Source organism: Rhinichthys klamathensis, unplaced genomic scaffold (genome assembly GCF_029890125.1).
Source record: "Rhinichthys klamathensis goyatoka isolate OS25496 unplaced genomic scaffold, OSU_Roscu_1.1 h1tg000029l_1, whole genome shotgun sequence".
NCBI lineage: Eukaryota > Metazoa > Chordata > Actinopteri > Cypriniformes > Leuciscidae > Rhinichthys > Rhinichthys klamathensis.
The window spans coordinates 1,612,465-1,637,539 of NW_026606579.1; the positions used below are offsets into that span (position 1 = coordinate 1,612,465).

General features: G+C 38.6%; 1 protein-coding gene across 1 annotated transcript in view; it reads right to left on the reverse strand.

Moving 5' to 3' along the window:
- Positions 1 to 25,075, reverse strand: part of camk1da (calcium/calmodulin-dependent protein kinase 1Da) — a 59,724-nt gene that overhangs the window by 33,993 nt on the left and 656 nt on the right. The window contains exon 2 of the mRNA XM_056245236.1: positions 3 to 134. Coding sequence (XP_056101211.1) covers positions 3 to 134 — 132 coding nt within the window. The remainder of the gene's footprint in view (positions 1 to 2; positions 135 to 25,075) is intronic.

The window sequence follows — 25,075 nt, forward strand, 5'->3', positions numbered from 1 at the left end:
ACTTGCGTAGAACAGCAATCTCATTCTCGATGCTGTTCTCCTTCCCCTTAAGCGCTTTTTTAGGGATGCACTTCACAGCGAACATCTTTCCTGTGGACCTCTCCTCCGCCAGGACCACCTCTGAGAACGCACCCCTTTAAAAGAGAGAGACGGCTTTATTTATGATTGCAGAGGTGGGAAATATAGACGGGGTTACTTGTTTTCTACAGTAGTAGAACAGAAGTAATTAATACAGTCAAAAAAAATTTACATCAGGGTTGTTTTTAAAAAATGTAGAAAAATGTTTAAAAAAAACAATATATATATAATATTCTGGTCTGCGACTTCTGAACCCCAATGTTTTCATAGTGAAACTGTGTTTTTTTGCTTTAAGTCTAACATATTTAATGTTTAATGTGTATCAGTGTGCATTTGTGTACATGAAATATGTTTGGAAAAAGTTTGGAATTAAGTTTTTTTTATATTTTCACAAAAATCTATATTGTGAAGTAATATTGTGAATCTATATTGTGAAGTAATATTGTGAAATGTTAATACAATTAAAAATAAATGCTTTTGTGTGTGTGTGTGTGTGTGTAGAGGGGTGGCCTGAGTTTTTAGAATACCCATTTGCTGATGAGGTCCCTGAGAATCTCCATCTCATTTGCCATCTGCCTCCACAGTAAAAGCTTTTAAAAATACTGTGCGAAGAATTAGGGAATATTTGCTTAGGCAATCGCACATGTTGCTATGCTGCTGCATACACGAATTACACCTGACTCGACACGTGGCCACAGATGCTTCCTGTTACCAAGTCACACACGTAAAACACTTTTTAGCTTTTTCTGTGTAGGTAAAGCCCATCTTTCTGTTTGTGATATCTTCTATTTTTGCGGTTCTTGGGTTAATCTCACAAAGTTTGTCAAGAACATGTCCGGGTCTTATTTCATCCCAAAATTTAAAATGATAGATAGATAGATAGATAGATAGATAGATAGATAGATAGATAGATAGATAGATAGATAGATAGATAGATAGATAGATAGATAGATAGATAGATAGATAGATAGATAGACAAGTGATATATAGATAGATAGACGATAGATAGATAGATAGATAGATAGATAGATAGATAGATAGATAGATAGATAGATAGATAGATAGATAGATAGATAGATAGATAGATAGATAGATAGATAGATAGATAGATAGATAGATAGATAGATAGATAGATAGATAGATAGACAAGTGATAGATAGATAGATAGACAAGTGATTGATAGATAGATAGATAGATAGATAGATAGATAGATAGATAGATAGATAGATAGATAGATAGATAGATAGATAGATAGATAGATAGATAGATAGATAGATAGATAGATAGATAGACAGATAGATAGAAAGACAAGTGATAGATAGATATAGACAAGTGATAGATAGATAGACAAGTGATAGATAGATAGACAAGTGATAGATAGATAGACAAGTGATATATAGATAGACAAGTGATAGATAGATAGACAAGTGATAGATAGATAGACAAGTGATAGATAGATAGACAAGTGATAGATAGATAGACAAGTGATAGATAGATAGATAGATAGATAGATAGATAGATAGATAGATAGATAGATAGATAGATAGATAGATAGATAGATAGATAGATAGATAGATAGATAGATAGATAGATAGATAGATAGATAGATCGTTTCCTTCCTTGTGTGTGTTTGAAGAAAGAATATTCACAGACAGGATTAAAATATACAGAAATGTGTATAGAAATAGCCAAGTCTTCGCCACCACCATCCACAACATACACACACCCTGCAGACTTAATTTTTCCCTGATTAAGTCATATTTTCTCAGCTCTGTTCAATGCAACATGAACATGAATCATAAGATGAATACAGGCTGGATTGGTAACAAGCATGCAACACCGGAGCCAAAATGAATTCCTCTAAGCTCCCCGGCAACAGACACCACTGTGCTGCCAGTCACACAGCAAGGAAAGAGGTAGAACAAGGCAAAAGAGAGCAATTAACAGAGACAAAAAATGATAAGGACACCATGCTGTAGAATTATACTGTTAATTAAATAAATGGGTGAACATTTGGCAACACAATGCAAAGGTGTTCTGGGTGGTTGCTAGGGTGTTGGTAGGCTGTTCCAGGTGGTTGCTAGGCAGTTAAAAATCTTTAGTCTTTATGATATTCTTGTCTCTACATATGGTTCTGGTCAGGCCTAGTTTGATTCTTGCCAATAGTGGTCAATATTTTGTGATTACCAGCATCAAGTTAAGTGAATTTAGATTAAATATTGGATAAAATACGTTCATTTAAATTCAGCATTTGCATGTGTAACGGAGGCAAGCTAGTAAGTGCTGTGATTGTAAAACTCACTCTTCTAGTCTCGAGAGGTGCGCTAGCGACTGACGTTAGAGACTGCTCTCTTTAGCATCCTTGTTAGCGTGCCCACCTTCCATGCCGGAGATACCGTTGCGAATCCTGCTCGGAGTGTGTCGATTAGGACCGGTTACATTTGGTGCCGTGACCCGGATGGGAGTGAGGTTTGGGGTGTGTGTGTAACGGATACTATGGAAGTCAACTGCATTATAATGTCTATCACACACCTTGTTCTCTAAATATTGGCATCAACCACCAATTATGAGTGTACTCAAACTCCTAACGCAATAGTAATTGTGATGCAGTGCCTATGCAAAGCAACATTAATGAAACGGTCATGAAAATGACACATCTCATCTTTAATGAAAATGGAAAGAGAGATGGAGACAGGAAGCCCGGGAGGAAGGGAGGGGTGCGACGACAGGGAGCACGGCACGTAGCAGGAGACAAAATCATGATGAATGAACACTGAAGAGAAAATGTGAATGAAGCCGCCAACACGCATTGCCACTGCAGCAACACACACACACCCACACATGCACTCCATAAATGGCATTAATTTCAGGCCACAGGTGAGAGAGTGACGTGTGGTAGATTTATATGATATGTGAGAGCCTCTACCTGTCAGATGTAATCAAGCGTGTGTTTTTTAGTGTGTGTGCGCATGGCAGGCATGTTGCGACAGACTCGCGGAATCGTAATCAAACTAGATCCAGCTAAACCGGCAAGACCACAAGCAAACACACACACATATAAAACACCGGGCATATCATTTCTGTTTCCACAAGTGCAGCTGGAGATTGGAGCCCCAGCTGTGCTTGTGATGTAACATCTATGTGAGGGAGAGGGCAGCAAACAACCAAGAAGAAAAATGAGTTCCAGGGAGAGATCGTGTTTGTAAATGTGCTTCAATTTGTGCTTCCAAAGCGAGGGCAGCGGCCCGCGAGGCATCGCTGAGTTTTTTCCCCCTTGTGCCGAATGACTGGAATTTTGTCAGCAAGGCTCCGCTGCCTCTGTGATTTGCGTGAAAATAATGCATTGGAGTTTCCTAATGCTATTTGTGGGTGTGTGTGTGTGTGTGCGTGTGTGTGTGTGTGTGTGTGTGTGTGTGTGTGTGTGTGTGTGTGTGTGTGTGTCTGAGCTAGACCACTGCTGAGAAAACTATATGTCAATATGCATCGACAAGTGCTCATACGGGAGGGAACAGAGCAGCGGTGATTGTCAGTCAATGACTCATGTGCACACAAACACACACACAACCTCACTGGAGGGGCTTCTGTGCCGCTGCGTTCTCTAGGGAACTCTTCACAAATTATATACATAGCATCCACTTATTACTGTCTAAACTGGAGAGAGAAATAGGCAGACAATGAGAGCTGGTTTAAAGAGGACAGGATTTGAGTTACGATTAACATGGCCTCAATGAATGTTAATCACACAATGCATCTGAAAAAAATAATGAAATCATGTTTAAACACCAAGCTTAAGAGAAAAGCTCAGACGAGAGGCGTATAATGGAAAAAGGGAACCATCTGTATTGGCTTTCACTGAAATTATATCAGCCCTCCTCAGACAACGTGGTCCTCCTCCAAATCTCTACAGTCAAAAGTTTGGTATCAGTAAGACGTTTTAGGGAGAAATTAATTTCTATTTCAAATAAATGCTGTTCTTTTGAACTATGTTTATCAAAGAATGTTGTGTTTTGTGTCATCGGGTGGACTTTTGGTGACAAATAAACAGGAATTTCTCTGTCCAAGTAACACTGAGACAGTATACTACATTACGTATACTACTGACATTTTAACAATACAAAAGCGGGTTGGAAAATGGGCGAACTTACACTTTAATTGAGTATTTTAAACATTTATTCAAAATTGAAATCTTTTCTAATCTTTGATCACAAATGCTTCCCCAAAGTATTCAACGTGTAAATGTGCTAACAAGTGCCATTTCGAGTACTATAATTGCTACATGCAGTTAAATCTGGATTTAAGATATAGGTGAATAATACTGTGCTCCTTTCTGAAACATTTCCTTTTCAGCACTTTCCCTGTCACTCATTAACCTGATGTCAATAAATGTTGCAGTTCATCATGAATTTGGTTATTCATGCATGCATCTTGGACACTTCCCTTTATCTGACCCTTCACTCCAAATCCGCTTTGTTACAGCAGTCTAAAGGAGGGTACATGGCGAGACTGATGATGTAATCAACTAGCAACTACTCAAGTGAGCATAAAAAGCCTTAACAATGAGAATCGGAGGGTATAAAAACAGTCCTCATTCTCTAAGGACTGCATTATTTTGCAAATTCAAAACCGCTTTGCAAATCACTATTGGAGACACAATGGCTCGTTTCAATTATTTTCTGCAATTATTTTTAAGTATTTGTAAGCGTTTTTTCCCAAACGGATGGGCATTCTTTTTGATGTTGAAGAAACTCTCCCTCTGCCAAAGGAAATTAAAGCAAGAGCAGAAATCCAGTGCGATTGATTGCCTACGTCTCAATCTCTTGTCAGAGCTGTCCGATTTCCTATTAAAACACAGGTGCAAACACACAACTTTGCATTAAGGAGAGGTTGTTTGTGCTCAGCATCCTTTAAATGTTTTATTGCCTCTTCGATACACAGGCACCATAGAACCAACAGCTACACATCGCCCTGAAAATACTCACAAATGTGACTACAGTAAGCGTCTCTCTCTCCCCGAGCGTGTGTATGTGTGGGTGTGCGTCAAACTATAAGCCCAAGGGTCGGTTTGGATGTGGTTTCAAAGTCTCGCACACACAGACAGAAAGATAATGCTCCGCTTCTCATGTTAAAAATAAAAGTTACATCCCTGCTAGATTAGGTGCACTTGCTGAGATAATCTCGACACAGAGCCAAACTACTTCCTCTTTTCTATTTGAGCCCCACTCAGATTAACCGATCAGCAGCTGAACCTGACAGAAACAATTTACTGGGAGTTTTTCTGGTTAAGTAGATAGGAGCAGGAAGGTAGTATGCACTATGAATATGGGCTACAATATATTAATAAGCACCAATAATAGCATTTTAAATGCTATTAGCCTAATTTGGATGATTTTTGAAGAAGGTAATATTAGTATAAAAGTATACTAAAAATATGTTCCTAGACAGTATCAGGTGACAAGGTTAATTATCCTAATTAGGGTCCAGACAGAAGATCATGTGGATTAGTGAATGTATTCCCCCCAGGAGTGCATGCACTTAAGTTCCTACATAGAAGATGAGATGTAGCTGCGGTTGAGATCATGTGATCACATGACAGGTAGTAAAAAATATATAGTTTAATCAAAGTCCTTCTGCGCAGAAGGTTATGCTGACGCAGGAGCTGTGAAGATTTAGTCAATGCACAAGCACACACACTCACACTAGAAGATTAGATCATCTCAAAGATACATATGCACACACCCATCATGAATTTAATAGTGCTGTTGCCACAGCAGCAATCACAGTCTGGGTCGGAATATGTAGTAAAAGCTATTACACGTACTGTGTGGAGCTGAATTCCCAGCCTAGATGCTGAATAAAACAAATAAATCCAGGGAAGATATGATTTAAAACAACATAATCTGCAGGAATATGTTGAGTTTTGAGGGTACAGAAGCTATGTCTTAGCTTGAAACCATTTAAGTTGTTTACCACAACGATGTATCAACCAAACCCTGAAGCTAACACAGAACCCATTATTTATTAACTTCCGACAATTAATCGTTGCAATTGGTTTCTTTGCCTGCAGCGATCAATAGTCAGCTCTGCAAAAATATATGATCTGGTGAAAGCGTCAACAGCTTCGGTGTACATGTACAACAATCCAACCACTGATCCGTCAAATTTTGACATTTGTGAATGCATAGACATTAATTAGATGTTCTGATATCTACTGAAAACATGTTTTTGGAATGTTTTGAAAATATTTCAAAAACATTTGGAATGTGCGGATCGGATCAAAGTACCCTTCACGGTTGTTGCTAGGAAACCTTGCAGCTGTAGCAGTGAGATGCTTTATTGATCTAACTGTCCGAAATAATGTATCGCCCTTCCTTTGGTAATGGCAGGGGATTTGACATCCATCTGTTCATAGATAAAGAGAAAGAGCCATACAGTATTTAATGGGAAAGCCTTTCTGCATACTGTATTTCATGCTCCCTGAGAAACTATGGCATATCATTTCTTGATTTAATCACAGTGAGTGCATTGAAATATGAGACTGGAGCTCTGATCCAAAACCTAGTGCGCTGCCATGCTGTGTCTACTACCTAGCTGCCTCCCTTCTTAGGCAGCATACTAACTGAAATGAAAAAAGTGGTAAGCATCTAAGGATTTACTTCTGCTCGATCTGACCCATAAGAATGACTTTTGCTGGAGTAACATTATTGACAGATAGATTAAACCTGTAAATACATATACCTATGAATAAAATAAGCGCTGAAAAAGCGTGGACAGGGTTATTTTTGCGGCTGACCTTTCCTTTTCAGACGAAAGAGGAGAATCATGCAAGGTGGTTTACCAAGGTTTGCGCTAGTCAAATTACTGATTGCGCTCTTGCGCTAATTTGCCCTGCTTAGTAAATCTGGCCCTGGGTATCAGAAATGAGTTTTTGTGTGTGCATGCATATTGATCAGCTCCATGCTTCAAATAAGTTCTATTGTTCTGTGACACACTAACAGTGAAAAAGTTTATAATGGTGTGTGATTCATGCTGACACTCATCTATGGCCGTTGGCACAAATTCAAGTGTGTGGGTGCGATTGACGAGGTGTGATCAGAGATGTGTGTGTGTTTATGTGTCTACGTCTCCCTAAGGTCGTGACTCATTTGACGACCAGTGGGCTGCAGAAGCCTGTAATTTCAGTAAAAAGCCCTGAGTCATAGTCATAGAGCTGCACTAACACACACACGGCAAGATGAATATTTGGAGGATTGTTCTAAAATCACTGAAATCTGATCAAACACATTCGCACTCAATGCCCACCTGTGGTAATTGCACGTTTTTTTTTTTTTGTAAGGCAAGAGGATCATGGGTAATTACTAAAGCCAAGGTGTCATATTCCCTTAACTACAGTGGCTTTGGAGCATCAATTCAGCGTTAGCATGAATCAGTGATGATCAGCCTATTGACAGCAAGTCTACAGAAGAGACAGACGTGAAACAGACAGATCTGTGAGAGCCAGGAAGACACAAGGACACTCAGGGCACATGGGGGATGAGGGACGGAGCTAGATCTGCACAAAATAGCACAGTAAAAGAACACTCACTCTCTGGCATTGCTCGTACTCTTTCTGAGATATTATCCAGGGCAGGCCCAAAGGACTATGGGTAATTACACGTATTATTATCTTCTCATTCTGACTGTGCGCTCCCTCCATTTCCTCACTGCAAAATCCTCCTTTTCTCTTTCCTACTGCCTCTTGCTCGTTCTCTAAGGCTACATTCAGACTGTCAGTCCAAATCCGATTTTTGTGCATATCCGATTGAAATCCGATCAGATTTAACAAGTGTGAACGGCAAAAAATCCGTTTCGAGCTACATATTCAAATTGCATTTTTGGAAATCCGTTTCAGTCTGACTGATCGGATTTTATGTGGTTTATGTGACTTTCTCACACCACGTAAAACGTAAATGTCAGTCGTTGTTATAAGAAACATGCTGAAAGCTGCTGCAGAAACAAGGTTGTGTTGTTGGAAAGTGCCAGATGAGCAGAAAATGACAATATAATGGAGACATGTTTCGAAATCGGCGGAGACGACAACACAGAATAAAGCTGCTCATACCAGCCTCCTATGTTTCAGATGTAGTATTCCACTCACGACACCTTGGCAACCCTATGGCAAAAACATGGCAACCAGCCACAACACTTCAGCATCATAAGACTTTTAAACACGTTTTCTTCCGAAAATTTAAAACCATGCTTGTCTATTAAGTTGACTTAATCCCAAGATTAAAAGCCCACGCACAATTTCTTTTGATTCTCTTTGAAAGATGTGAAAGATGACAGAATGTTACCCGTGTGCATGGCCACAAACATCTGTGATGAATAAAAAGGGTCAGTTTTGGGTCACCACATTGGATGAATCAACACTAATACGCTTATCTGAAGAAGCCCAGCATCCTGTGCCCTCAAAACACACACTTTTCTCATAGAATAACACAGCTGAGATCTCACCCCCTTCCTAAAAGCCTCTATTATCAAACATTAATTTGGCGGATTGTGTGTGTGCGTGTACGTTTATTTGTATGTTTTTGCACTGTAAATGGAGTAACAGTGCACACAGTACAAACCACAGGAAGCCTGCATTTTCTCTCTGTAGCTGCACCTGCAAACAGCAAGACCGAGCAAGGGCACTGTGGGGGAACACAGATGAAGCTCCATGGTAACTCTATTAAGATGTGATCAAATCACATCACAGGCAGAGTCGGATCTGAGCGTTTCTATTGCTTTGAGCAGGAGATGCGTACCATCTAGCCTCCTGTTTCTGCTGCTAACAAACTAGAGAGGATTCAGCTATCGCAACCTCTTACCTGATTCCTTCAGATAAATTTGCTTTGTCTGTGTCAAGGGAGCAGACAATCCCTTAAGCACATACAACTAGAGAGACACACACACACACATTATCCTGTTCTGTTCTATTGTTTCCACTGATCTGATAATACTGATCTGATACTAGGAAATACGGGGGAGGAAGTGATGCACATCAGGAATCACACACACACACACACACACACACAGGCCTCTCAAGCTGGACCCAATGCTATCGTCCCATAGTGCAGAAAACCAGTGAGAATGTAACACAAACTCACTCAGATTCAATACTATATGACTTGTTTAACGGGACAGTTAGTCCAAGAATAAAAAGTGTTTACTCACCCTTGCATTATTCCAAAACCATACAAATACATTTTGAAGAACTGTTTTTTTTCTCCATATTGCATCCTTCCATACAATTAATATTATAGTGACCAGATGTTGTCAAGGGAAAAAAGCACCATAAAGGACCATAAGTCTTGTGAAGCCATTTAATGTGAGTTTTCACATTAAAACTTGCATTGTACCAAATTTGCAATCACTGACACCAAACAGCAGTAGTTGCTATGCTATGTATGCGGTGTGTCTTGAATTTGAATTACCTTTTCAGTGGATAATGTCTTAAATTCTGAGTACAAAGGTATCGTATAGTTTTAAAATATTTTTGGTAATACACTGGGTAACTTATGCTTTTGTTGTATGGAAAAGAGCAGCATGAACTTTCTTCAAAACATCTCCTTTTGTGTTCCACGGATGAAAGAAAATCATACAGGTTTGGAACAACATGAATGTGAGGAAATGATGACAGTATTTTCATTCTTTTAGGCTGAGACATACAAAATATTATCCATTTTTGTACACATGCAACAAGAAAGGCCAGACATATGTTAACAGGAGCAATAAAGCATCTGCAGACTGCAGAGCATGCACAGGATTATACTAGTCAGTATTATCAGGGCTTTGTCAGTGAATTACAAACTCATTTAAATAATCACACATATCCAGGGCCATTGAAGGCGCAGGCTTTGAGTAAGTGAACTTTGGCTGGCTTACGTTTCCTCTTTATTAAAGGGACCTGCTTCCATTAATGGAAGAGCCTTTGCAAAGAACAGAACATGTATGAGGCAAACATAACAAAAAAAGAAAAGAAAAATGTATTTTACCATTTGTGACAAGCAAATTTTCCAAAAATGTGCTTTATGTGGTTACATAAAATCTGTAAAAAAAAAAAAAAAAAAAAAAAAAAACTGTTTTAAGATCAAAAACAGTATGACAGCTGCAAACTCATTACATAAGGTTACACTAATTAAATAAATGTTTAAGGTCAAATCAGGTAGAAACAGCTTTTTAAGCTAACAACTGCGCAGTAAATTTCAACTGATCATGTAAACACACATATGGTCCACTGACACACTCTTGATTTACAGAAATGATTCCACATGAGAGTTTGCGCATCAAAGGAGGGACTGCGCTTTAACGTTCTGTTCCATAAACTACAACAAAGAGCTTTCAATTAAACAGACATGATGAGCACTCTTGTACAACAACCGCAGGCCATTATGCAAATACCTCAATTACAGATCGTGTTACGGGAAAGGGGGCTACATTACAGTAACAGCCACTAACAGGAAAAGACCCCCATTCAGGCTGTGATAGAGATCAGTTGCTCTGCACTTCTGCAAAAGTATAACTGTGTTCTTAAACCTAGTGAGCTGTCTATATAGGCATCTAAAGGCATGGTCAAAATAATGGCAAGCCAAAAAGACAGTAGACATTTGTAGACATTCCACGACCTGTTCAATTGGCGAAAACAAGCACAGACCAACACCAACAGGTAAAACACTGATCCGATAAGACCTGACAAAGTGCCTGTTGCCGTTAGTGGGTGTCTGTCGGCGCAGTGCGAATTGGCCTTTAGAAGGAAGCATAGCACTGCTGCCTTTCTTTTGGTTCAGTTTTCATGCCTATGATGCCTTAATATGTTGTCTGAGTAGGCATCTCACTGGGTTTTGGAACAGAGCTTATGCATGTATGAGTGAAAGAGTCATGCATCTCGGGTTATCCTCTTCGTGTCTCATATTTCATGGCACGGTAGAGAGATAGAAGCTTTATCTGATGAACGTGAACAAAAGAGACAAAGAAGGAAATCAGTCAGCGTTATAGCCTGTCCCAGCACACTTACACCTCTTTATGAGAGAGAGAGCGGACCAGCCTAAGGTACCCCAGAGAAATCACAAAGAGAGCATGCTGAGATATTGTGGGGATGAATCAACCTTGATGTTGTCGGCGGTTTGAGCATAGCAGTTGCAACGCCAATGCACATATTCTCTGTATATCGTTCATTAATAACTCTTAATATTGTTCAAATTTAGGATTACGGAGTCAAACAACTGCCTGTATACAAGTATTATACAGACAGAATTGGTTACACTGAGATTGCGAGAGAGGGAGTGTACGAGAGTGGTAAAAGAGTGCTTTATATTTGACCTCACTTCAGTCCAAGACCAGCACAACTCAAGGACAACCACCCACTGCTGCCCCAAGTGCACAAAAGGCACATACAAGACACTTGCATTAAAAGTTACTTTATTTAGATCCCTTCTGAGGGCAGAACCTGTAATGGAACTTCTTCGAAGTAGGTCTCTCATGAAACATGGCCAGAGAGAGAGAGAGAATTGGAGGGAGAAAGAGGTGATGTGGAAAGAGAAGCTTAATGAAAAAGAAAGGACTGAGGCAAGATGGGCTGGGTGTCATTAGAACATTTATCAGAAAACAAACTTTCACATATAAAATCAGTTTAAAATGAATCTTTAGCTGACATTCGTTGGAGATTTCATACTCATTAACTAAAGAACTTTATAACTCCCTCTATCATTAATTATTAACCGTCCATTACAATTATTAGACTATTCTTCATCGGTTCTGTTAACATGGCCCTCCAGTTAGAAATTAAGAGTGTTTTCTTACTGGAATACTGAGGAAATTCATATCTAGTAGCTTCAAAAAGTATTTGGAGACTTAAGCCACATTTCGAAATGTATAGCTGTCATAGCATTAGATAACATCAAACCAGATCGCAGTTATTTGATTAGCTATTAGATTATATATATTTTAGATTATGAGGACGAGTAAAGAAATCTGTCCAGATATGATTATGAATAGAATTGTTTGCAGTCTTGGGTAGTTTATGGCAGGAGCTACAGTGGTTGAGGGGTGGTAAGTGCTATGATGTGTCGACCAGCTGGCATTTAGCACTGGTGTAATGACTGAGCTTTCAGATATCTGGGGTCATGCTGACATCCCTCTCGCTCAGCAGGTCAGCTCGTGTTCTGACTAAAGCTAGCATGCTTGTTATACAAGAGAACGTTTACAAAATGTTGCAGAACGCTGCTACACTCCGGCAGCGTATCCTTGTGGGAGGGTGTGGTGGACGACGAACACACTGAAGAAAATGAGAACTATGGCAACTGATGACCACAAAACCATGCCTGGCACTTAAGCCCACACAACAGCCACTTAGCCATTTGGCTTCGAGCACTACACATTTTGCATAAATCAATGAAGTTTCAAAAGGTCATAAATGGCTTTGTGGCATACCTTGCTAAAATCATTTTTGTTTTGACTGTTGTGGCACTTCTAATAATCACCAAGTAGTCAGATGCATTACTAGAAACACTGACCAATTTTGGCTTCATGTTTGTCACCACTAAGTGGCCACTAATGCCACTTTAAGTAGTGCAAGCATTATTCAATTCAAAACTATAGTCTATATCTGCTTTTTGTATAATGTTAACTGAAGTGGCTTTGTAATGGCAAGCTGCATTACTAGAGATGACTCTGCTGCAACGTTGCTGTGATGTTAAGAAGGAGGCCTGTCAAATGTTCTGCCTTGTTCTCTGGGTTTCCACGTGGATCAGGTCACGCTCACAGTGGGGTTCCTGCAATTGGCTTGAGTCTTATAAAAGAGCAGGGAGAACTAGAATCAGATATGACAGAACAATAAAGAGTGAGAGTGAGGGCAGCTGAGAATCCTGGGAACACACAAAGTCACCATGAAATCAAAATTGACAAATCTTATTTTTTATGGAATATCGCAGTACTTATTATAAATGATTAATCATCATTTTTTTAAATCAAAATAACTTCCCCTCCTCTTGCAGTGAAGTCTCTTTGATTTTTTCCAACATTTTTTCTTGTTTGAGAAGCTGTTTCACTTGGATATAAGTGATAATAGGGAAGAAAAGACTATCACAACTTCTGTTTCATGTCCACTTCACTTTCTTAGCATGTAAAACAGCTGTTTTTTTAACTAAACACTAAAATCATTTGTGTTCAATGCTAAAGGTGATTTTAGGCATTACAAAATATACAGTATGAAATTAATATTTAACCATTATTCATTTATCAAACAAATCACAATCATGTAATCATGTTTAACTTTTAACATTGAATGATTAGTACTAGTTAATAAAATCAACTTAGTACCTTTTAAACATCATTTGGTTTCCTGGCAGACTGATTAAAAACCTGTACAGGTGAAAACAGGTGGACAATCTAAATAGAGCTTGCTAGCATTTTCCTGTTTTGTATGCAATAACCGGTCCGTGAAGTTGAAACTATACACTAATCCCCGTTTTCTACTCTTGTAAGGATGCATTCAGAATCAGTGCAGGGCTTGGTTAAAGGCCAAGTAGATAATGAACAGGCTGTTCCAAAATAGTCTTTTTTTTATTTAGCCTAGTTTACTTCCAGTGCCCTTTCCAATACACTTCAACCTAAGCTTCACCACTATCCTCTACGCAGACGGTCCTCTCCCTCACAAGCGGTTCCAAAGGATGACTTTATCCCATAGCTCCAATCGCATTGTAGGCCTGGCTTAGCAGAGATAGCGATCGAGGAAACCACTTGACTCGTGAAAGAACTTAAGGTTGACGTTGATACAGATGAATGTGGCTAACGTAATAGTCTTAAATTGCTGCACAATTTGTCAGCAGGACTCACAGTGAATGCCAATGCCCTGAGCCGCAATAGGCTAAATGAAGATCCGTATTCCCGACTGGGCAGAAAACCTGGTCACTATTTATAAATGGAGGTTGATCCTAAAATAATGGGCAGCCCTTGTGTCCGAGTTCTATGTTTGTGTTAGATGTTCTATGTTAGAACACAAAGTACGTGACAAGTGGAAGATTGTAGATAATGACAGTAATGAACACTAAAAGCTAATGCAGGAAAATAATCTTCATTCTCTATTTTTGGCATCAAGTTTTCTGAAAGAGACACATCGAAATGGGAGGAGGAGCAGCACAGTACAAGAACTCATTCACAAGCATGGAAGCAACAATAACAGCTATACACACTTATGCGCACCATGCAAGGCCACCCAGATGCAGAACTGCAAATAAAACAAAAATTCACCTTTCACACTTTAATAAATCAAGTAGTGAATGTAACTGTATAATTTAGCGAACTGTACTTTTACACAAAAATTCTTTAATTTGGAAATCTATTTGATTAAAATATTAATTTGAAAGCACTGAATAATCAGTAGAACAAATTACATTAGAGGACAGACAGGTCAAGTAATTGGACATAAAATATGTCTGTGGCTCTGTTTAAAATATCAAACTGCTTACTGAATACTACCAACTATTTAATTGTCTGTCTGTCTGTCTGTCTGTCTGTTAATCGCATATCTCTCGAACCGTTAGTCCGATGGATCTCAAACTTGACAGGTGTCTTTCTACGGGCACGAGTAAGTGTAGTGCCGAGTTTGACATTGTTTGGATTCGAAATGCAAAAGATATCGTTAAATATATCGGTAAAGAAGCACACATTGAAGTTGTGGTTTAAAAATAAACATTCTGACATTAGAGAGGGTTGTGGTTTAAAAATTGAGGTTTAAAAATAAACATTCTGACATTATGGTTTTGGTTTAAAAATAAACATTCTGACATTTAGATGGTTGTGGTTTAAAAATAAACATTCTGACATTAGAGAGGGTTGTGGTTTAAAAATTGAGGTTTAAAAATAAACATTCTGACATAAACACTCTGTCATGTAAACATTAAGTCCGCTACACTATTTACTTCTGAATATTGTAGTTATTCAGAAGTAGTTAGTTGTCAGTAGTTGTTATATATGAAGTTTAATTTTCCATATTTATTGTATGTCATTATGTCAGTATCAGTATTTGCTTTCAACCATGCACAAATAAAAATGTCACTGAACTTTTGCTGTGTAATTGTAACAATGAGCACTCAAACACACCAAACCAACAATTACTAAAAACACACACAAAAACCGATTTTGAACGGGCATATCTGTTATTCTCTCGAACCGTTAGTCCGATGGATTTCAAACCTGACAGGTGTCTTGCTACGAGCACGAGTAAGTGCAGTGCCAAGTGTGACGTTGTTTGGATTAGAAATGCAAAAGATATCGGTAAATATATCGGTAAAAGAAGCACACATTGGCTTTTGCCGCTCTAGCCGCTAGCCACTCTGGCTCACACTGCACACCGAGTGGCCACTCCCCAAAATAAACATTTTGGTTTAAAAATATCTGAATATTATATTTTATTCACAGCCATCATTTGTAGTAGCCTATTCACAAACTGTTTGCTCAAGCGTAGCGTTTTCTCGGAGTTCACTGTGTAGCCTATTCATTTGTGGATGTTAACTGAAACTGTAAGTCAGCTACACTGTTTAATTCTGAATATTATATTTTATTGCGCTTAACGTTATCGTTTTTCGTTAAGGTTATCGAGTTTAGGCTCCTGTGTAATAGTAGCCTAGGCTATTCAGCAACTCAAACATACCAAACCAACAATTACTAAAGACACACAAAAACAGATTTTGCACGGGCATTGCACTAGTATTTTAAATGGCAGTCTAAAGAGACACACTTGTCCATGCTGTCTTATTACAGTTGAACCAGATCGTGACAAATAGTCCCTGAAGAAGAAACGATTTAACATGTCGTTTTATTTTTGGTTGGTGAATCTACACAGTGACATTCATTTAGCCTGCAATTACAGCTTTACACTTTCGTCCCTGTGTAAGACACTAACTGCACTAGTTGAAACAACGTGCATGTGACTGCATCTTCACAAGTTCAGTTGTTGGAAACCACACTCTGAATGCATTATGTTACTAATAAGTAGACTTAAATAAAACAAGAGGAATAGCATATATCAATTTACCGCAATACTTCACAGTTTAAAAAACAAGCATCTCGACCAATGGCCGCAACGGCTATTAATTGGACTCTCAATCCAACATTAGTGAGCTGTATTTACAGGTCTTTATGAAGACATCAAGTAAAACCCTAGCTGAGATGTAATACAAACCCACTAATCACAGCCATATTATACCTGCTACACAACAAGCAGGGCATAATAATGACTCACATATGTTTAAAGGGGCTGCAAAGTGTCAATAAAAACATAGCTAGGCAAATGCTTCCCTCCCTAATGGACTTGAAAGGAGTGTTATTGAGTCTAATCCTACTTGAAATTAGCGGTGTGATGCGCTGTGTGTGTGGGCAGGTTTTGCTTTCCTTGTGGGCACATAAAATTTAAGTGTGGGGATGTCCCAAATAGTAGTGTGGGGTTTTTCATAAAAAGGTCATTTAAGGTTCTAAACCTCTAAATGCCAGTTATAGTCTGTATTTTAATAGGCAGAAATATTCTTGCGATTTCATTTAACAAATGTTTTAAACACCATCACATGACCTTATGTTGCATGCTTACTTCAGCAGGTAGAGTACAGTTGTCATACTGAACATTAACATTACATTGCCATTATTTACTCACTCTCATGTCATTCCAAACCTGTAAAATGTTTTTTCTTCCGTGGAACAAAAAAGAAGATATTTTGAAAGGGGTTGTTTTTCCGTTTCATACAATAGAAGTCAATGGGCTGTTTTGGACCCCATTGACTTTAAAAAATATTCTTCAAATATCTTCTTTTGTGTTCCCCAGAAGAACAAACAAAAGGATGGTGCACCCTCATAATGCAATTATAATGAGATTCAGGCAATAATGTGATTAAAACACAATACTTTGATCAAATTGAGCTCATAAAATCATAGCAACCATAATTGTAGTAAACGACAGTGTATGCTGATTTTAATTGCAATAAACAGGCATGTAAACACTTTAATCGCATCAATTGCAAAGTGGGAATGTGCAGTTTTGGTTTGCTGATGAAACTGAGTTCACACTGACATTAACGTTGCGGGACATTAATATAATGCAGTAATTTTAGGTGCGTCACAGAAAAATGACCGAGGCCAGATCATTTCATACTGTCTGTGTGTGAGTTCATCGTTTGTGCTGTGCTTTGGGGTATGTGATAATGGCGGTATAAATAACCACACTTATTTGAGAATAATCAGAATAATGAAAATTGCATGTAAACAGGAGTGAAAAGGTTTGTGCGTGTCATGAAAACATCTTACCGAGATTACATCCTTACTCTGATTATTGGAAATAATCACATTATTGGTGTACATGCAGTCAATGATGACAGAAACTTCTTATGTTGATGGCTAGAAACAGAGAATTACAAAAATTGCACAACCCAGATCATTAAAGTGACTGAAAATGAGTATTTGTAGCACAGTTGCATTATAATGCAACGGAAGTACATCAAATGCAACAAAGACAAGTTGAAGTCTGTAAAAACACATAAGACTGTTTGTGGGTGGCGTGTTGTGGTGCCCATGTTGTCAGCAACAGATGGGATTTGGGCATAATCTCATTCAGATTCTGCCCGCTCTTGTTAAGTGAACAAGCTTTGCTGATAAACATTGGTGACACGAGTACAGACGGTCGTCCCCTTGGCGGAAAGCGGTGGCAGGAACCAGACCGTACACTCGGATGAACAGAAGAGCGAGTGAGCGAGTGAGCCAAAGACAGCAGAGCTTGAGGAGAGATGGAAGGGAGAGGATAATCTCCAGACGGGTTTCCTCCACTGTGAAGTCGTTTGCTTTGATCAGGGCAGATTAATCCGGCACATGACCCCAAAGCCAAACACCTTATTCAGTTACTGTGTAACTCCCTGCAAACCAACCTGTCAACATGTATTGGATGAGGGGACTTACATGAGGATCTTACAAGATCCTATCATGTAGTTTCTCCATGTTAATACCTGACGGTGGCTTTGTCGCGCACGTCGACGGAGCAGCAGATGGTTGTGTGAGCGGCACACATGGGGGGATCTATTAGAGCAGTCACAAGATGTTTGCATCAGAGGAAACTTGCAAAACTGTGCGTGCTTTTGTTCTCAAAAACAGATTGTGCCACAGGGGCCCAGTTAAGAGAGAAGAGACTTTTAAAGTGATTTCTTGCAAAGCTGTCAACTTCTTCAGACTTGAACTCAACTCACTTTTCTAAACAGTTTGATAACCAAAATGGGTTAAAGGTTAAAGGCCTGTCCGCACCAAGAACCGTTAACTATAAGGACACCAATATAGCGTTCACACCAGCGGACGATATTGTTCTGTTAATTATAAGTTTTGTCGTCTGCAGCTTTAAATGCTCAAGCTCTTTAAAGCAGGATGGGTTCTGATTGGCTGTCAATGTTTTTATCGTTCATCAACCGTGGCATTATTGTTATAGTTGTGGTGTGAATTCTGCTATTCTTTTATATTTAGAACTATATCTTCATCGTTATAGTTATCGACCTTGGTGTGAATGGGCCTTTAAAGGTTAAGAGTGTAATATCTATACTTCTATTAATGGTAAATCTCCACATTTTACAATATATTATTTAAAGTATATAAAAATAAAATGCTGCTATTTTAAATTTGACAGTATTTCACAATATTACTGGTTTTAATATACTTTTGTTTGGTGAGCGTAAGAGATTTCTTTCAAAAACATTAAAAAATATTACCGACCCCAAACTTTTAAATGGTAGTGTATAGTGTGTACTTACATAAAGTGTTTTCAGAGAAATCTATCATCACGAAACCAACACATTAAAAACAAATCATACCTTCATACCTAGAAAATCAGATTTGCCCTTTAAAATTAGTCGATTTTTCAAATCTGTTTAGCAAATAGTATCTTGAAATCAGTAAATGTATCATGTTTAAAGAATGTTTACATAAAGAAAAAAGACCAATAGGAATTTCTAAAAGGATTTCTTGCAAAGCTGTCAAGTCCTTCAGACTCGAACTCAACAACCACACCACTGGTGGTGGTTAAGGAGAGATTCCCTGATATGATTGTAAAGTGCTGTGGGTGTACAGTAATACATATGAAAGCGCTATGCCTCATTCATTCAGTCATTCAACACACTTTCCTGAACAGTTTGAATTTTCCCAAATGGGCTGTTAAAGGTTAAAAGTGTAACATCTGCACTTTTGTTTATGGCAGATCTCTCTGCAAACTGGATTGGAGAACGTAATTACGAATGAAAAAATGACACACTTCACCTTTAAGCAATTTGTGATATTGTCTGTCAAAGTAAGCGTGACTTTCCCCTGTGTCTGAACTCAGACAGCGTTAAAGCTAAAGATTACACCTCGGACAGCTGACTCAGGATCTCAAGCTTACCACATCACTGAACACTCCCAAACACATGAAGACACTCTCTATGGCAATACAAAACCTCTCACTTTCAGCACAGCAAACAAATAAATTTTTTTCTAATTATTTTTTTCTCGCTTTTCAGGATAAGTATCTCAACATCCTTGAATCTACAGTAGTCAACATTTGAGGTGGATCATCAAAGTTGTCCTAAGACAAGAACGGGTTTTGTTCAAAATTCATGTATAACTTTGATGAAAGGTTTTGATCCACTTCAACTGTCGACTACTGTAGATGTCCACAACTGTTTAAAAGTTTGGGATCAGAAAGGTTTTTTTTTGTTTTTGGAAGAAATAACAATAACAATATTGTTAATAATAACAATGTTTTTTGAGCAGCAAATAAGCATGATTTTTGAAGACTGGAGTAATGGCTGCTGAAAATTCATCACAGGAATAAATTACAATATCTAAAAAAAATTAGTTTTGCAAATAGTATCTTAAAATCAGTAAATATATCTTATTTAAAGGATGTTTACACAAAGAAAAATAATAATTTTTGCAGTAAACACCCACACTAAAAAGATTTTTTCAAAACGACATTTTTTTCACAGCAACTGACAACAGCTAAAAGAAATGTTCCCAGACATCATTTTTTTCCCCACCTATTAAACTCCATTTGTTATTAACTGAAATACTTGCAGAGGCCAACAAAAATTTAAGTAAATGTCACAAAGAGCCCTTTGTAAAAACAACAACCATGACATACCAAGGAGAAACTTAAGAGTGTACTTAATATTTTTAGTTTGTTTCACTGCCCGATGAGACAGTAGTTTTGGTTATAAAAAAGTGCAGTTCAAGTGGACACAAATGATTAGTGTACCTTTAAGACACTTTCCAAACAACTCAGGCTTCCCTCATTTATTACAGTGCACAGCGAGTATCAGTGACAAGGATTTTATAATAGAATCTATACAGGGCTCGCCCTGTAAAAGTCACTTTAATAAAGTACAGTAAGAAACAGAGGGATATGAGAGAGAGAGAGAGAGAGAGAGAGATTCTAAATAGAGGACAAAGCCAGGAGCACAGGCCTGAAAATGGAGCAGGCAATTAAGGGCTTCATGACCTCAATGTTTCCTCTCTCTCTCTTTCTTTTTTTTAATCTCTCCTCTGCCTTTCCTTTCTCTCCTCTCTTCTCGAGTCACCTCACCTGGCGTACGATATGTGTGTTTTAGATTGTGGCTCTGAGCGTTTTCTAACAGTAGCATCATGTACACAGTACCTGGCGCACACGCACCTGTTGAGTGATCACATGACCTCCTGTGGCCTCTGGGCGCTCCACATACTGAATAATTCAGTTCAGAGAACAACACTGGAGGTGTTCACACACACAGATGAAACACAACACTGAATTCTAATGTCCCTAATGGCTACTAGGCAGAGTGAACAAGTCTATTTCTACATATTCATACTGCGCGGGTGATAATATTGTTAATAGCGGTGCATGTTATGGTAAGCATCACTGTTACTAATGCTCCAAGGCCAAGGGTTATGGATTTGAACAAATTCAAAGTCCAAGAATAAAACTTCAGTGCATAATTGGCAACAGACATGAATGATACGTCTCATCATACGTATATGATATAGTAAAACAGTACTTATATAATACTACACTTAGAAGGAGGTGGGCTTTTTTGACTTATGCTTGGTTTTTAAAGTAAAGACAAAAAGCTTCCATTGAAAGCGTCTATGCACCTGGCCCCCAAAATGTACATCTCGTGAAGAAACAGGATGGCTTACATAAGGTTTAAAAGTACGGTTTGAGAGATCAGGAAATGATCTAGCAGTTACATGCTCAAACAGAGAGCAAGAAAGCTAGAAAAAGAAAGTGAAGTCAGTCTTGTGTGGTCATTCAGAGCCAAACAAGCTAGAACTGAATGATTCATGTGCATCCAGGCTAACGGAAACCGTCATGTACCTTTATGCATTAAACAAACGTCTTTTAATGAGTTTTTTCTTTCAATACAAGCCAAAAAATAGCTCCACCAAAATACCTTCAGGATACAAAAAATACAATTTCTGCCGTGCATTCTGACTCCGCTTTTAGATAAGGAGTGAATAATAATGAAACCCCGATCAGAACATTATTGCTCCTCTCTTGTGTAGCCACAACAAGTCAGTTTAAGATGGTAGCTGTGTTTGGGAACATGGTAGCTGGTTTCTAGCAGGTCCAAAACCAGTCTTATGACCTCAAACTGGCATTTGTTGCTGGTGCAAGATGGTCTACCAACTACTGATCATATTGGACCATTTTTGGATGGATTTTCCAGCAGGGTTGTTTGTTATTGTATATCATTTATTGTCTTCTAGTTTTTTGCTTACCAAGAAAATAAGAGAAGACTACATTGAGCATTTATGACATTAGTTCTCCATTACATATTACACACAAAGAAAAGTGAAGTCAGTCTTTTGTGGTCATTCAGGACCAAACAAGCTAGAACTGAATGATTCATGTGACTCCAAGTGTGAGATGGTCGGGTAGAGGATGTGAAATAGCCGAGGTCTCAGAGCAGAAACCGCTTCGTTTCTAAAAACATACGGTTTTAGAAAGCTGCCCCTGCAGAGCCCAACTGTTGAATTTGACACATCCGTCAAAAAATATGTGCAGAAATACCCTCCACTCTGCCGGAAATGTCAACACAGCTGTCGTTCTTCAGGAAAAGCCCTGGATAAAGTGAACTAACAGGGTTATAAGCATGCTGCAGCTTTTCCTTGCCATTTTAGCCCGATCAATAATCAATATTTCAAAAGGAAATAATAACACTATGCTGTGAACACAGTAAAGATCAGGCCTGCTGTGTACTGGTTTATAATGGCCAGTTGGATGACTGTGGGTGGATAAATAAAATCTGCGTGTGCCTGAGCGTGGGCGAAGAGAACCGTACCATGCCAGCAGCGTTTTTTATATGAGGGAAAATGAAGATCGGTGAGACCCTCTTAATGGTGTGCTTGAACGGGCCAGCCAGAGTTGCCATGACTCCTGTCTCTTGGGTTGCTATGACGGCAGCGTCTTCACATAGAGCTCAGATCCACCTAATCATAGGTTTAATAGATGTGTGCGCACAGTCGGAGCTCTTCTATTACAAAACACTTCTACAACTGAACAATCAGGGTCATAGTTTATTTTACAGTAGTGTAATCTTGTGACACCTTGTTTAGTGATACTGTAATTATATTAACATGCAATGTGTAACAATACTGTAAAGTATCATATGATCGTTAAAAAGGGTAAATCACTAATGGGAATAAAACTTGGCTGCATGTGTGGTAGAAAGGCGAAACATAATGTTTATATCTGTGCTACCTGGCTAGAGAAAACAGAGGAAATAAAAGGCTGTTGTCCTCCCTTTTGCCCATAATGCACTGGTTATGTTGGATTCCAAGGCCACTCTCAGTCTGCTCCTATTGGATAGGTTTGATCAGAGTCAAATGCCGCCTTGCTTTAGTAGGAAATACTACTTAGCAAACTTTTAGTCACAATGGTGTCAACTTGTTCCAGGATGCAAGAATTCAAAGAGTAAAGGTTTGAGTTATTTTCAGTTTACAGTGAAGGATCCAGTGCGTTGCAGGCAGTGGCTAACGGCTTTTTAACCGGTCCTACTCAACCCGCTCCGAGCGCGATTCAAACCCAGGTCGCTGGCATGGGAGGCGGGCGTGCGAACAAGGACGCTAAAGACCACTAGCGTCAGTCGCTGCATTGAATGGACCCTTTTCACAGACTCTGACGCGTTTTAACTGTCAACGGCATCATAAATCCTGCAGTTTTTATATACAGTAGTCAACATTTGAAGTGGATCAAAAAAGTTCATCAAAGTTGTCCTAAGACAAGAACGGGTATTGTTCAAAATCCATGTATGACTTTGATGAAAGGTTGTGATCCACTTCAAATGTTGACTACTGTATATTATGTATATTTATAACACTATACTTGGTATTATATTACCTTTGCATCAAATAACAAAAAAAAACTAGTTACGGCTGCTGTGAGGGTGTTTCTAATACAGAGACAGTAAAATTGGTATCTTTCTCTCTTCCGACTGCTGTTATCAATCTTACCTTTTTTTTCTCTTTTTGAAAGTTGTGAAAATAATATTGTGGCATTTGTCTTTTGCTATTTGAGGAAATTGGAGCACAAAAAATTGGTTTAATGTAGTCTCTCATTCACCGCTATATAAGTTTACCCAACTATGACGACTCCTGCTTATGAGAAACCCGGAAATGGGAAAAGGGTCAATGCAAAGCAGGTTGAAAATCGGCGAACTTACACTTTAGGCAAACCTCTCAGGTTTATGAAATTTGGACCCAATCTATTCAAGGACTGTCTTCCTCCAGTGCAATAATCCGACCTGGTTAATCCGACTCTCCCCTGGTTAGCACACAGAGATTAAATTACTGCAGTCAAAGCGACCGGGGCGACCCGCCGCAGCACGTATAAACACAGGTCTGCAAGGATGCACAACAAGAACCGTGCATCAGTGCAACTATTATGTGGTTAAGACATGGTAGATGCACAGAGGTTCATCTTTATAGGTCCGAGTGGAATTGAATATCAGCTAACTAACAACCTGAGAGTAAATCACTATTGTGTGGTGGATGAAAACATGCATGCATGGCGATGCAAGCGGCTGCATACTGCAAAACAATCCCACTGTTTATCATCAAACACACGTGCATGACCACAACCACTGCAAAAGCAACGCATGCAGGCTAACGGAAACCGTCATGGCTCTTTATGCATCAAACAATGCATCATACAAGCCAAAAAATAGCTTCACAGAAATAAAAATACAATTTCTGCAGTGCATTCTGACTCCGCTTTTAGATAAGGAGTGAATAATAATGAAACACCGATCAGAACATTATTGCTCCTCTCTTGTGTAGCCACAACAAAACGTTCATGCTTGGAAAAGTCAGTTTGGTAGCTGTGTTTGGGAACATGGTAGCTGGTTTCAAGCAGGTCCAAAACCAGTCTGATGACCTCAAACTGGCATTTGTTGCTGATCCAAGATGGTCTACCAACTACTGATCATATTGACCATTTTAGGATGGATTTTCCAGCAGGGTTGTTTGTTATTGTTTATAATTTATTGCCTTTGTCTACTAGTTTTTTGCTTACCAAGACCATTTATGGCATTAGTTATCCATTACATTTTACTAGTAGCCATACACTGTAAAAATTTTTAGAATCATTATAATATAACATCTTTGGGTCAATGCATTAACTGGACACAATCATTTCGGTACTTATATGAGTTTCAAATCGATTATCTTTGTCCGTGATTAATTTCAAAGTTGTCAAAAAAAGTTTAATGAACTTTGGCATCACTTTAAGTTCACTTTTAAAAATGGCAGTATTACTAATAACTTTTGTATTATTATGGTATTAGCCGCCACCACTGCAATCAAAAATTAATAAGCAAAAAGTGAAAGAAATATCCTGACAATGTTTGAAAGTGATCACAAATGATTATCTTGGTTTTACAGTATAGGCTAATCATCATAGTGTTGAAACCATCATCTTAAACAAGCCTAAGATGGTTTATGGGTTTAG